We start from the raw sequence: 15838 nt of genomic DNA, 5'->3' as shown, positions 1-15838 counted from the left end.
CTTGTGCAAAAAGGGAACCTAATTCATTCGTGCGTTTTGTATAGTCCGGTTCAACTTGGTCAAAGAGTGACATTAGATCTCGTGTTCGATCTGAAACCGTTCTACTGGGCCCAAATGCTCGCTCTCCAATGCGGTGCCACAAGGAACAAAGCTTGCGTGTTCGTTCCTCGTTGGAGGCCGCCGTGAAAGACGACGGAATAAACACAATGAAGAGAATGGTGACCGCCATGGGCAGGGTTGTTGTTTCCATGACAATGGCACCGAGCACATGGAGAGGCTACTTCAGCGGTGGCGATGTGTGTGCGGCGAGTGGGGTTGAGTGAAGGGGAGGCAAGGGGGTGTCAATAAGGGCTGCCGTGGTAGCGGGAGAGATCGTAGGATAAAATACGACAGTGGCTGTGCGAAGATTGGGTTATCTGAGGGAAGCCGAGCACTAGAGCAAAGAAAGATAACATCATTTAACCTGCAGTGGACAAATGATTATTTTTATGTTCAATGCAAAGAAAAGGCTGTTTGTCTCATCTGTCAAGAGGCAGTGGCGGTATTCAAAGAATACAATCTTCGCCGACACTATGAATCCTGTCACAAAGACAAGTACGATAGCTTGCAAGGCCAAATACGAGCAGACAAACTCTCAAAGCGAAAAGTGGACTACTATCTCAGCAGAATACATTTGTACGCCAAGCTCAGCTAAAGAAGGCATCCGTTCAGGCCAGCTTTCGGGTTGCTAAGCTGATAGCAAGCAGCGGTAAGCATTTCACGGCCGGAGAGTTTGTTAAGAAATGTATGGATGCTGTCGCGGAGGAGTTGTGTCCCGAGAAGAAATATGCATATAATGCCGTAAATCTGTTGGCGAGTACAATCACCAGACGCGGTGAAGAAATTGGGAGTAATGTATATACCCAGCTGCAGCAGAACACGAAAGGATTTGACTTTTTTTTCATTAGCACTGGACGAGAGCATGGACGTGCAAGACAGCGCAACTGCTCATTTTTATTCGTGCAGTTAGCGCAAACTTTGAGATATGCGAGGGGCTGGCAGCCCTCCAAAGTCTCAAAGGCACTACAACGGGAGAGAATATTTTTGACCAAGTGTACCAAACCATGAAGATGTTGAACCTGAGTTACAGAACTGTGATGTTCTGAAAGACGCATTCAAGCCCAACAGTCTCATTAACCTCCCAAACGACACATATCCAAACATCAAAAATCGCGCAATGAAAATGTCCACAGTTTTTGGCAGCACGTATATCTGCGAGAAAAGCTTTTCTCGCATGAAACTGTTGAAATCTCCGATGAGATCAAGATTGACAGATGAACATTTGCATCAGTGCTTGAGACTGGCTGTAACTAGAATGGAACCTGATATTCAACTTCTCACCAGCCAGATGCAGACCCACAGTTCACACTGATGAACATACATAGGTAAGCTCACTTTTCTGACTTGAATGAGTCATTCTGAGCATAAACAAATATAATCATAATAAAATCTACTGAGATAAAATCCATATTTACAGCCATACTGGTAGTGAAATGTATTGTGCTGTGTAGGTGCTGTATCACTTAGTTCACTTTCTCAATCTGCTTCCTTTGTGGTTTTCACAGGGAAGTTGATCTAGTCTACAAGTCTACAAGCCTACTGGAACCTACAAAAGGATTATAAGGAAGGAACAAGAACTTTAAGAGACTGCTCACATGTGCCAGAGAGATTCTGCTCTGACAACTGAGCTGAACATTTATCTGTTAAGATTATGCATGGCACAACAGAAAGTTAATGTTCCATGGCTTTTTTTCTATGAAGAACACAGAGAGATTTATTTAGTTATTATTTATTTCATAAATAGTGTTATTCATTTCCTGATTTTTTTTTCTCTGAAGAACTCAGAGAGGGTTATTTAGTTATTATTTATTTCATTATTAGTGTTATTATTTGTGTGTGTGTGTGTGTGTCTTTGTTTTGTCATATTGTCTCTATGCTGTCATATTATTTATTATTTAGTTTTTTTTTGTTCTTTTTTTGTCTCAAGACGGCGCCGCGAGAGTGGCTGCCTTTCCAGCAGCTCATGTATTTCGTTTTTCTACTTTCATTCCTTTCATCACTTTGCTGCTGTGAAATGTAAATTTCTCCACTGTGAGCCTAATAAAGGCATATCCAATCCAATCCAATTATTTCTTTCCTGACTTTTTTTCTGTAAAGAACCTGGAAAGGGTTATTTGGTTATGTGTGGCTGTCTGGAAAACATTTTTTTAAGCTCCCCTACGATCGTCACACTTTTTCTGTTACAAACTGACATCGCCCCCGCCATCACAGAAGGGAAAAGTTATGTGGCCCGCACAGGAAAAATTTGGGGGACCCCTGGTCCAAACACACCACCACGCTTCTTTCCATTTTCCAAACTGTGCGCAGTGAAAGTGTTTGCACACCGGCATAAGAAAACGATAAGAATAAGAAGTTTTTCCATCTCATTCCCTCGTATTTATGGGTTAGAATATGTTTTCTCCAAACAGCTAGAGTATGCCTCACTACATCACAGGAACAGACATCCAAATAAAATGAAATGCGCAATACAGAAACCCCACTTTTAAACACCACCAGGGCATGTTTTTATAGCATTTCGGGACATGATTTTTTTTCCTTTTTTTTCTTTTCGTTTTTTAGACACATTTTGGGCAAAAAAATACAATTAAAGCACACAATGTATTAAGAGAGCACAAAAGTTTGTATGTCACCAGTATTTTACTGTTTTACAGTAAATTAGCAAATACATAAGCAACTAACTAACTAACTAACTAACTAACTAACTAACTAACTAACTAACTACATACATACATACATACATACATACATACATACATACATACATACATACATACATACATACATACATACATACATACATACATACATACATATTTTCCAAGCTAACAAACTACATACAATGATATTCACAGCCAAAGATGGGGGAAAAAATAGACGTCATTTTCTTGAGGTGTAAAAATCAGGATTAAAGAAGAAAAAAAAGCTTTCAGTGTCAAACTAAATCTGGTGATCTGGATTACATTCAGAATATCCTGTGACTGTAAAGTGACCTTGAGAGTTTTGAAAGCCGCTTAGAAATGAAATGTATTATTATTGAGTGCCGATGCATATGTGGAACTGTCGCAGCTTGGAATTGAAGTGGATTTACATGGGACAGGAGATGTGAGACAGACTCTTCGTCAATGGATGCTACAGCTGTGTGTTTGCTTTCAACATTTAGCTTGTAGTAGACAGGCACATTCCACCATGACGTCCCTGATCCACTGCTGAAAATGATGCTTTGATCCTCTCCTCTTTCATCTACAACTGCTTCATGTCACAAAGAGGGTACAGCAAGTGCTGAAGAATGAATGACTCTCGTGTCTTTGTGTTGTCATGTTTTGTTATTTTTGTTTTTTTTGTTAGTTTTTTTTTTACTTCAAGATAGCACCGCGAGAGTGGCTGCCTTTCCAGCAGTTCCTGTACTTTGTTTTTCTACTTCTTTCTTTCCTTTCCTCTTCCTTTCATAACTTTGCTTCTGTGAAATGTAAATTTCTCCAATGTGAGACAAATAAAGGTACATCCAATCCAATTATTATTATTATAATAAAAAAGGTAAAATTGTGACTGCTCGCATAAAGCGGGGAGATATCTCTGCGTTCCACACTCAGCGAACTAATTCAAAAGTCGTTGTACAGCTCCTACTTCCAAAGTAGCACAAGATGGAAAGGTAACAAAGACATTCAAGGTAAACCCTTGACATTTTTGTATTTTAGTCCAACCATCTACTCGGCGGATGTGCCCGCGACAGGACGAAAAAGAGTTGTGCTTGCGTCTGTCGTTGCAAGCTTGGCAGGACAATGAACCCCGCATCAAAAGTTGTGACAGGTGCCAGATTGCACCTCACCCACCCATCCCACACTGAGAAAGCAAACAAATATGGTTTGGGGCGCCTGCATCCGCCCGCCAATGCCAGGAGTAATCAGATCATGTCGTAGCGAGGCTGGCAAGGGGGCTCTGCGCGGCTTATAGCCGGCAACGGCAGTTGTGGTGGGTGGGGGATCTTCAAAGAGTGGTCGACTCATTAAGTGTAAGGTAAACCCGCCGAGCATCTCCAGTTACTTGAGTATGAATGTGGATTATCTGCATTTAGACCACCCCAGGCGAGGCTGCCAATTATGCGAGGAATGTTCATTCATTCTAAAAACAACATCAGAAAAAAAAAACTTCCTGTTCCGTTTTTATTGTTCCTTGGGAGTCAGTGAGCCATACGCTGCTTCACCAAAAGTCAAAAGGGTAAATGGAAAAAAAACAAAAGGGAGGATTGTTTTCAATGAATTTGATGTTTATGGTTCGATTCATGCAAAATTGCTTCGACGTCGGTGCCCGATTGGCATCGTCGCAGGAAATAATTCTCCCGCTGCATACATGTGGACATGAAACAAAGTGGCGAGTGGGCATGCCATCATCCCCCCCACTCCCTGGAGGAGTTGTGGACCGGCTGTGAGAATCCACTTGAACTTTATGTGACACCCCCACGGTGCAAAGTGGCTTTTGGAATGGCAAAATTCAATTGAACCGAGGCAGGAGCTCCCCTGCCCCTTCTGCGCTCCAGACAAAAACGGCTAAGGAAAAGTCAACTTTTCATGACGACGAGGCACGCCAATTTGTATAAGCGACATATGAACAAAAGCGACATATAAACTAAAAAATTTCATGCTCATTTGTACCCGTTTTTGGATTTGAATCATCGTTTGGACCGTTACTGTTGCTGATACTTCTCTGCTTTATGACAAGGCGTAGCAAACTGCAACTTCATTTTAGTTCAGATTATATTATTATTTGCTATCTATTAGCTATGTAGCTGGTTCGCTAGCTATCTAGCTATCCATCTATTAGATATCCTTATCCTGTGACTGTAAAGTGACCTTGAGAGTTTTGAAAGGTGCTTCTAAATGACATGTAATATTATTATTATTATTATTATTATTATTATTATTATTATTATTATTATTATTAGCTGACAAATATGCGAATCAAACCTCTGAATCCCGTACCAGATCGGTCAATGGCCGCCATTGGTACTGTTGACCTTCAGGGTGCCAGTGAAAAATTGACTACTGTTGGTCGAAGAAGGAGAGGGAGGATGTGTGCCTGGAGGAAAAGAGAGAAATTGAACGCCAAGAGTATAGAACTGAGAGTAGGAACTTTGAATGTAGATATAATGACAGGTAAAGGTCGAGAGCTGGTTGACATGATGCAGAGAAGGAAGGTGGACATACTGTGTGTCCAGGAGACCAGGTGGAAAGGGAGTAAGGCGAGAAGCTTAGGATCAGGGTTTAAGTTGTTCTATCATGGTGAAGACAGAAGAGAAATGGAGTTGGGGTTATCTTAAAAGAGGAGTTTGTTAGGAATGCCTCAGACGTAAAAAGAGTCTCAGATAGAATGATGAGTCTGAAGCTAGAAATTGAAGGCGTGATGTTCAATGTCGTTTGTGGGTATGCCCCACAAGTAGGATGTGAGCTGGCGGAGAAGGAGAAATTTTGGTTGGACTTTGATGAAGTCATACAGATCATCCCGAGAAGTGAGAGGGTTGTAATTGGTGGAGACTTCAATGGACATGTTGGCACAGGAAACAAAGATGATGAGGAGGTGATAGGCAGGTTTGGACTCCAGATGAGGAACGCTGAAGGACAGATGGTGGTTGACTTTGCTAAGAGAATGGAAATGGCTATTGTGAATACTTTCTTTCAGAAGAGACAGGAACATAGTGTGATATATAAGAGTGGAGGCAGAAGTACACAGGTAGACTACATTTTGCGTCAACGGCGCCATCTAAAGGAAATCAGTGACTGCAAAGTAGTGGTTGGTGAGAGTGTAGCCAGACAGAATAGGTTGGTGGTGCGTAGGATGACGCTGGCAGTGAGGAAGATGAAGAAACCAAAGGCTGAAGTGAGGACAAAATGGTGAAAGTTGAAATAGGAAGAGTGTTGCTTGACATTTAGGAACGAGGTAAGACAAGCACTGGGTGGGCAAGAGGTCCTTCCAGATGACAGGCAAACTACAGCGAACATAATCAGAGACACAGGTCGGAAAGTACTTGGTGTATCGAGTGGAAGAAAGGTAGATAAGGAGACTTGGTGGTGGAATGGGGAGGTGCAGGAGTGTATACAGAGAAAGAGGTTAGCAAAGAAGCAATGGGACACTGAGAAGACGGACAAGAGGACACAGCAGTACAAGGAGATGCAGCGCACAGTTAAAGTAAAGGTGGCAATGGCCAAACAAGAGGCCTATGATGACTTGTATGCTCGGCTGGACAGCAAGGAAAGTGAGACTGATCTTTACAGGCTGGCGAGACAGAGAGACAAAAATGGTAAGGACCTGCAGCAGGTTCGGGTGATTAAGGATAGAGATGGCAATGTATTAACAGGTGCCAGTAGTGTGATGGCAAGATGAAAAGAGTACTTTGAAGAACTGATGAATGAGGAAAATGAGAAGGAACAAAGAGTAGAAGATGTGACTGTTGTGGACCAATACATAGCAAACATTAGCAAGGATGAAGTGAGGAGGGCGCTGAAGAGGATGAAGGGGGGAAAGGCACTCGGGCCTGATGATTTACCAATCGAGGTATGGAAGTGTCTTGGAGAGGTGGTGGTGGTGTTCCTGACTGGGTTATTCAACAAGATCTTAGATAGTGAACAGATGCCTGAAGAATGGAGACGAAGTGTACTCGTGCCCATTTTTAAGAACAAAGGAGATGTGCAGAGTTGTACTAATTACAGAGGAATAAAGTTGATGAGCCATACAATGAAACTCTGGGAAAGAGTAATTGAAGCAAGACTAAGAGCAGAAGTGAACATTTGTGAGCAGCAGTATGGCTTCATGCCAAAAAAGAGTATGACAGATGCAGTGTTTGCTTTAAGGATGCTGATAGAGAAGTACAGAGAAGGTCAGAAGGAATTGCATTGTGTCTTTGTAGATCTGGAGAAAGCGCACAACAGGGTGCCCAGAGAAGAGCTGTGGTATTGCATGACAAAGTCTGGAGTGACGGAAAAGTATGTCAGAGCAGTGCAAGACATGTATGTTGACTGTAAGACGGTTGTGAGGTGTGCTGTCGGTGTGACTGAGGAATTCAAGGTGGAGGTGGGACTCCACCAGGGGTCAGCTCTGAGCCCCTTCTTATTTTCTATGGTGATGGACAGGCTGACAGACGATGTTAGACAAGAATATCCTTGGACCATGATGTTTGCAGATGACATTGTGATCTGTAGTGAGAACAGGGAACAGGTGACAGATAAAATAGAGATGTGGAGATATGCCCTGGAAATGAGAGGAATGAAGATCAGTCGCAGCAAGACGGAATATATGTGTGTGAATGAGAGGGATCCAAGTGCAAGAGTCATGCTACAGGGAGAAGAAATAAAGAAGGTGGATGATTTTAACTACTTGGGATCAACTGTCCAGAGCAATGGAGAGTGTGGAAAAGAGGTGAAGAAGCGTTTCCAGGCAGGCTGGAGCGGCTGGAGAAAAATGTCAGGTGTGATGTGTGATAGAAGGGTTTCAGCTAGGATCAAAGGAAAAGTGTATAAAACAGTGGTGAGACCAGCCATGATGTTTGGACTGGAGACAGTGCCACTGAAGAAAAGACAGGAAGCAGAGCTGGAGGTAGCAGAGCTGAAGATGTTGAGGTTTTCTTTGGGAGTGACCAGGTTGGATAGGATCAGGAATGAGTAGTGAGAGAGAGAGTGACTATATCGGGAGAAGGATGCTGAGCCTTGAACTGCCAGGCAGGAGACCGAGAGGAAGACCGAAGAGGAGGTTTATGGATGTGGTCAAAGAGGACACGAAGGTAGCTGGTGTGAGAGAAGAGGATGCACAAAACCGGGATAGATGGAGGACATTGATTCGCTGTGGCGACCCCTGAAGGGAAAAGCCGAAAGGAAGAGAAGATTGTTGTTATTGTTATTGTTACTGTTACTCTTATTATTATTGTTATTATTATATTATATTATTATTATATTATATTATATTATATTATATTATATTATATTATATTATATTATATTATATTATATTATATTATATTATATTATCTCTCATCTCATCTCATTTTCCGTACCGTTTATTCCTAATTAGGGTCGCAGGGGTTGCTGGAGCCTATCTCAGCTGTCTTCGGGCACGAGGCGGGGGACACCCTGAATTGGTTGCCAGCCAATCGCAGGGCACACAAAGTCATACAACAGTCACTCTCACACTCACACCTAGGGACAATTTGGATATATTATATTATATTATATTATATTATATTATATTATATTATATTATATTATATTATATTATATTATATAACTTTTATTGATCTCACAGTGTAGAAATTCACTATTAGAGAGTAATAACACAATATTGGAGCTGCTGTAAAGGCAGCCACTTTGTGGCGCCACTCCGAAGTCAAAGTAAATATTACACAACACAAAAGACACAGTTAACCAATCTTAAGCACTTTTCTTCACTTCAGCTTTATCGATTATTGAAAGATGCCAACTCAAACTTTCTTGGCTAATATAGTCGCTCTGCACCAAATATTGCGTTCAATGTCCAATTGCTTCCTCGACTCAAAGAACAATTAGTGATCGTACTCTCATATACTTGTGAATCTTTGTTTGATAATTTTACAACAATGAAGGCAAAGCAAGCGCAGTCAAAAATGAGTGACTAATCGCTAATCGTTTTTTTTATGTCATTGAATGTATGCCTCCGTTTATTATATTCTACGGCTTATTTAAACAAAGTACACTTGCAATTATGTAAACAAAGTCAATAGCATTTTCGACTTTACTGAGTCTTTCAGGCCATTCACTCTGTTGAAAATACTGTAGGTCAGTCCGTTTAAGTGCATTGGACAGCTGTTTACAAATTGGAGGGGAGGAATAATAACAGTCTGCAATTCTTTCCTGTGCGGAACCTCCCGCACACACACAGAAACACGCCGTCTGCATTGCAAGTCCTAATCATACCTTCAGAACCTGGAGAATTAACGATAAACGCCGCAAGTACCATCTTGTTCTCCGAGCGTTCTGACAGCGGCTTGACGCGCATCCGGATGCGAGGGGGGTGGGGGGCGATAGCCATGAATAATTACCTCAGCAAGAAAGGGCAAGTCTGCGGAGAAACTGCTCGCAGCACAGATGGGCCCAGTCTGCGGCTGGGAGCCCGAGCCTGATTCCTAGGACGGCTGTCCATCCGAGCAAACCGCTTGTAAACATGGCTGCCAAGAACGCCGCTCGGGATTTCAAGGCAGTCGATAGGCGGCTCTGACCTGAGCGTGAGTTTCTAAGATGCAATAGAAGGTGAATCGAGGCAAAGGCGGTGAGAGTAGAGCTGTATGAGGAAAAAATAGGACCGTAGCGACGATCAGTGACCGTATCAATGTGCAGTTGGGTTCATTCAAACGAGGTTAGGGTGATCGAATTTTGTCTTTGAGTTCTCTGGCCAGCCTTTACCTGTCGATTTATTAAGACAAAGTAACGGCGATTGGCTTTCATCTTCTCGCCGATTACGGTCGCCGCAGATAAATTTGCTCGTGGATTTGATGACAACAAAGTAAGAGGTGTGTCTTGAATGTGAGTTGTGGCGCACTGCTTTGTTCAAATAATAATAATAATAATAATCTCATCTCTCATCTCATCTCATTTTCCGTACCGCTTATTCCTCATTAGGGTCGCGGGGGTTGCTGGAGCCTATAATAATAATAATAATAATAATAATACATTTCATTTATAAGTGCCGTTCTTCCTCTTGTCCACCCTGACAGCACTGGGTAGCTCCTTCGGCCAGAGACTATGAAACCCGCGCCGCAAGAAGGAGAGGTACCGCCGCTCGTTCCTACCGACTGCTGTCAGGCTTCTCAATTCTCAATCATCACTGGGAAAAAAAACTAGACTCTTGTACTGTAAATATGTGTTGATGCAATACAGCTACATATAATAAAAATATATATTTCTTGATACTTGCACTATGTACAGTTTTTTTATGAAACTGTTTTGCACATTTACAGTATACATCTCAGTATGCTGACATTTTTAGTATGCTTAGAATACCTTGTTTTCTCTCCTTTCACCCCCCCCCCACCCCATCCCCTTTCAAATTTCTGCTGTGGAATGCAAATTTCCCCATTGTGGGACGATTAAAGATTTTCTGATTCTGATGATTTGGGAGTGACCAGGTTGGATCGGACCAGGAATGAGTACATTAGAGGGACAACTCATATTCGAGGCCTTGGATGGGTGGACATGTCCAGAGGAGAAAGAGTGACTATATTGGGAGAAGGATGCTGAGCCTTGAACTTCCAGGTAGGAGACCGAGAGGAAGACCAAAGAGGAGGTTTATGGATGTTTCAAAGAGGACATGCAGGTCGCTAGTGTGAGAGATGAGGATGCACAAAACCGGGTAAGATGGAGGACAATGATTTGATGTGGCAACGCCTGAAGAGAAAAGCCGGAAGGAAAAGAAGAGAATTTAACTCTCAAATACAATGGGGGTCTGAATTTATGTCATGGTTGTTTTAGGCTGGTCATTTCAAAGGAATGACGATGATTTCTTTTGACTGCGTTTGTTAAATAAAAGGGTCGTATTTGACAATTTACCAACTGTGTATGGATAAAGGTTCTGAGAAATAATGACACTACGGCTCAGACCTTGGTGCAGAATTTGATTTGGACATTTGATCAAATTCAATGCTGGTTCAATGTAATGCTCGTGACCTTCACAGGCACACACAAAGCAGGCTTCTTGCTAATTACGCCATCATCTTTTGCATTCCCTTAGGTCTTTCGTTCCTTAGCAAACGTCTCCCCCACTTCATGTTTTCCCTTTGACTTGCACACTTTCTTTTGTTGCTTCACAATGTCCTCGTGACTCCTCAGATCGAACGTGTGGATTACCCCGAGAGAGCCGCGATGATCCGCGCGCCTCCTTTAATCCCCATACGCATACAAATCCTTGCGGTCTTTTGCGGGCAAAGAGTAAAGTCGGAGGATTTAAGCTATGTAAATGGAGGTGGGAGCAGTTTGAGGTATTTAAAACAAAGACTCAGACAATCAGAGTGCCGATTTTTTATTTTTTTGTCGTGGAGGCGTTGTTGCAAATCAGCGTCAATGACAATTACCTTCCGACAGACAGACTCGAAGCAGCGCGGGATCCCTGTGTTCATTTGGCACTTTGTTTCCCACAGACAACAAATGTGCCAACTTTCACGCCAGCACAAACTTCCCCAGAAGCCACAAATCTCAGATCTTAGGGCGCCCGTTCTTCATATTCTGGGCTACCGCTGCACAACTCGTTTCCGTTTACCTTCGTGGTTCGGAACCCTTGATCGTCATGGTAACAAAAGTACTCTGTGGCACTGCAGTAGAGGGCTGTGAAGTGAGTAGTGACATGAGGCAAAACGGCGCACTCGGTTGTCATATTTCCTTTGAAATATTTAAATTCACGTTCAAACACTAAAGCCGGCGAGCGCCCAGTGTTATATCCGGTGGAATGAGAGATGTCTTGCTTAATCCATGGTCTTTATTCCACTGCCTAAGAAGTCTGTCATCTTTGATCAACTGACTGGCACGTCGTCATCACTGCTTTGTGACACTGCTGTGAAGTTATGTAGCAGTGTGGCATATGCTACATTTACCCCCATCCCTGAAGAAACCAGGAAAACTCTTCAAACAAGGGAAAACCGAGTTGACTGCCAGTTTCCCCGCTTAGCCTTGTGGGTTATTCTGCCATGCAATGACTGTCTTTGTATTGTCATATTATTTTGTTTTTTATCTTTTGACTTGAAGACGGTGCTGCAAGAGTCACTGCCTTTCCAGCAGCTCCTTTTGCTTGTCTGCTTCCTTTATTTTTATCACTTTGCTACTGTGAAATGTACATTTCTCCAATGTGAAACTAATAAAGGCTAATCAATCCAATCCAATAGGCTAAGCACTGTCTAGGATCTGAACATTAGACGTCAGTGATGTAATCATTCAAATACCGACAAAGGCAAATGTGAGCTGGCTGAGGCTCTGGACGAGGCTCTGGACCCGTGGGCACTCTTCACGGCATCCCCCCCGGTGTTCTCGGACATGACACGGGAAAGTCAGAGTTTCAGTTTGAGATGTCCAGATCTGGGACAGCCCTTTCATTCAAAGGGGTCAGTGATGCCACTCTCCTTAGGCAGCTGGAGTGGCAACACAACCCGTCAGCAAGAAGGAAGGTGGCCGTTCCGAGTTGGGCGGTAATCTGGACTGGTGCTGTCCAGAATAAATCCAATTTGTGTGATCAGCGCCGGCGAATGTGGACCCAGTGTGGGGAGGAAGTTGGAGGCTGCCATGCGGCTGCCATGCTCAGAAAGGAGGACAACTTATCAGTTCACGAGGGTTCTAGCAGGCGCAATACTGCTTTTACAGGTGTGGAGCATGGGGCTCAAACAGCGTTTGAAGGCGTCTTGGTGAGTGTCCTGTGTCGGACTGGCGGTGGTACGGGAAAGCAAATCCGCCACCACATTGTCCCTACCTGGTGTGAACTGGGTGGAGAAATTGCAAGCCTGCAATCTCTCAGTCTACCTATAAAAACACAGCGGCTTACACCCCAGCCCGGTTGTGTCACATCCTGATTGGCGTCAGGTACGCGCCCCTCCCCTACCTGCTCCTCCGGGCTCACGCACCGGATCCCAATCCACGTATTGTGCCTTCTGGCTATAAAAGTCACCCGGTTATGTTTGTTCCCTGCGTGTCTCATTTCCCTGCATGTCTCAGTAAAGCCTCTTTTGTACCTATTCCTGTCTCCATCGAGTATTTTGGATTCAGATCTCCTTTTTGTCCGACGAGACCTGTCGCCACACCTCGTTCGGACGTGACAGAATACACCGGCCACTATGAATCCCGCCAATGGAGACACGTTCATGTTCGCATTGTTCCATCAAACGGACAGCTTGAACCAACTGGAACAAGAGATCGCGGAGCTCCGCGGTACGATGTCCATGCTGGCTCAACGCCTTAAAGAAGTTGAGACACGCTCCCCCGCCCCCTCAGTAAGCCGTCACGGTTTTCCCCTACCACACCCAGCACGTTAGGGAGGTGAGCCCGGGTGCTGTGCCCATTTCCTCATGCAGTGCTCGTTGGTGTTCGACCAACGAGGCCAAGGTTGCGTTCATCACTAGCCTGCTCATTGACCAGGCGGCGTCCTGGTGTTGGCGGCCCGGGAGTCCCAACTCGAACTCTGCGCGTCATACCCAGACTTCGTGGCTGAGCTCCGCCAGGTGTTACACCACCCGGTAACCGAATGCGAAGCAGAGGGGCTACTCCTGGAATGCACGCAAGGTATGAGTTCAGCCGGCGAATATGACATCGCCTTCCACATCCTGGCCGTCCAGAGTGGCTACAACGATCGGGCGCTGAGAGGAGTGTTCTCGTCCTCTCAAGGACGAGTTGGCGACCCGCGACACGGGCACAATTCTCAGCGAACTGATCAGCGTCGTCCTCTGCCTCGACACTCGTCTCCGGGAGAGGAAGCGTGAGCAAGGCGGACAGCAGGCGGGCGAACCCGGGATCCGGCGGCGTATGTCCCCACCTAGCAGCTGCGAAGGCCCCGATAGGCTGCGGCATTGAGAAGCTAACGGTCCCCAAAGAGATTCTCGACCTGGACGGCCGACTTTTAGCCAGGGTTACCCGCATCACCGCACCTCTCAAATTTCGGCTGTTGGGCAACCACGTCGAGCATCACCGTTTCCTTCTCATTCCCTCCCGCAACGTACCGCTCGTGCTGGGCCTCCCCTGGCTCAGCACCCATGACCCTTCCATCTCTTGGGAGGGTCGCACCATACAGGGCTGGAGCCCCAACTGTTACGCTAACTGTCTGCGGTCGGCCACGGCAGAGCACGACATCTCTCGTGGCGGCTCGTCCAAGGAGATTTGTCTCGAGGGCGTGCCACCATGCTACCACAATCTGCGGGAGGCGTTCAGCAAAGCCCGCGTGCAATCCCTGCCACCTGACCGACCGTATGACTGTGCCATAGACCTACAGCTCGGGGCTCTCTACCGGACTCCAGACTCTATCACATCTCTCACGCGGAACAAGAGGCCCTGCGCACATACATTGACACCTCCCTTGAGAGATAGGATCAGGAATGAGTACATTAGAGGGACAACTCATATTATAGGCTTTGGAGAGAAAGTCAGAGAGGCCAGACTGAGATTTATGTATGTATGTATGTATGTATGTATGTATGTATGTATGTATGTATGTATGTATGTATGTATGTATGTATTTATGTATGTATACATTGTACATACATTGTATGTATGTAGACATACATTGTACATGCGTTGTATGTGCAATGTATGTATGTATGTATGTATGTATGTATGTATGTATGTATGTATGTATGTATGTATGTATGTATGTACGTATACATTGTACATACATTGTACATACATTGTACATACATTGTATGTATGTAGACATACATTGTACATACGTTGTATGTGCAATGGATGTATGTATGTATGTATGTATGTATGTTCACTGTATGTATGTATTTATGTATATATTTATGTATATATACATATATACATAATACGTATATATATATACATACATATATGTATATATCACTTTCATTGTATCAAAAAAAATTGGCAAAAAGGGACGGCATTTATTCATCCAAATATAAGCATCTTACCGTCGTCCATGTCAGGCAAGATGGTGACAGTAGCACTGGTGAAGCGGGGGCCCAGGCGGCCGCCCATGGGCATGCTGAGTGTGACGTTGAAGCTCTCCTCTGCCTCGTAGAGCGAATCGTCGATGATCACCACGCGGCACAGCTTCTCCACCTCGCCCTTGTCGAAGCGCAGCACGCTGTGGTGGTCCTCCGGACGCGAGATATAGTCAGAGTAGGACAGCACGGTGGTTGGAACTGTGCCCGTGGCTGACACTGAGGGCAGTGGAAGCACAGCAATTAGCGCTAATGATAGACGTGGTTCGCACTCAGACCTTGCACGAGTCAATGGAATCTTTTTTTTGCCCAATCACATCATGATCAAGTTTGCTTGACAAATTTCCAATTAAGTGGCAAGCAAGGAACTTAATAGAGGGAATATCCTTTTTTTTATCGGGCATTTTGAGATAATCAAACATCTTGGGTCAAATTGTCCCTAGAACATTCGCTTTTGTATTTCACCCCATTATTACTGAAATATTTGGTTGACAGTTCATTTCTTAGAAGTTTGCAATGCTTTTATTCACCGTGAAAACATCCTGTTTTCTTTTGAGTCACACTGGCAAACCTCATCTCACTGGACGATGAAACCACATGTAGTTTGGTTCATATTTTACAATGGAATGATTTTTTTTATTGCATTTCTGCAACTTGTTTCTTTTAAATGAACATAACCGGAGCTTTAAACAAGCTTGTTGTTCTTTTTCTTATTTTCTTTTACGTTCTGGGGTGATGTCTGCCTCTCTGGCTTTGTTTTTATTTTATGCTCCTCATGTGTCCCATAACATTGGTCACCAGCCAGACTTTGGTGGTTTTATGTCCTAAAACTTTTGGAAGATGTTATTACTTTTGGAAGTTAGAGTACCCGTGCCAATTTCTAGATATCATGCCGTTTTCACAATAATCGATGAAAAGGTTTCTTCAGCCGTCATCTGTACTTCTTATCAAAGAGGCTTCGTCAGCGAACTAAAATTTGCTGGTAGCTCTGGCCCTATATATATACAGTGAGACCTCATCTTACGAACTTAATTGGTTCCCGGACAGAGTGTGTAAGCCAAAAAGTGTGTATCA

The 15838-nt window shown here is 44.0% G+C and overlaps 1 protein-coding gene across 3 annotated transcripts in view; it reads right to left on the bottom strand.

Moving 5' to 3' along the window:
* LOC148888047 (FRAS1-related extracellular matrix protein 2-like) overlaps window positions 1-15838 on the bottom strand; it is a 127401-nt gene that overhangs the window by 30993 nt on the left and 80570 nt on the right. For all 3 annotated transcript variants that reach the window (XR_016117155.1, XM_089013687.1, XM_089013688.1), the window contains exon 6: window positions 14732-14983. Coding sequence is in view for 2 of the 3 variants with exons in the window: in XM_089013687.1 (XP_088869813.1) it covers window positions 14732-14983 (252 nt within the window). In the remaining variant the exon portion in view is untranslated. The remainder of the gene's footprint in view (window positions 1-14731; window positions 14984-15838) is intronic.

This window comes from Hippocampus bargibanti, linkage group LG14 (assembly GCF_051943395.1).
Source record: "Hippocampus bargibanti isolate YZ-2025 linkage group LG14, ASM5194339v1, whole genome shotgun sequence".
NCBI classification, from domain to species: Eukaryota; Metazoa; Chordata; class Actinopteri; order Syngnathiformes; family Syngnathidae; genus Hippocampus; species Hippocampus bargibanti.
This window is presented reverse-complemented; position numbering and strand designations above follow the sequence as displayed.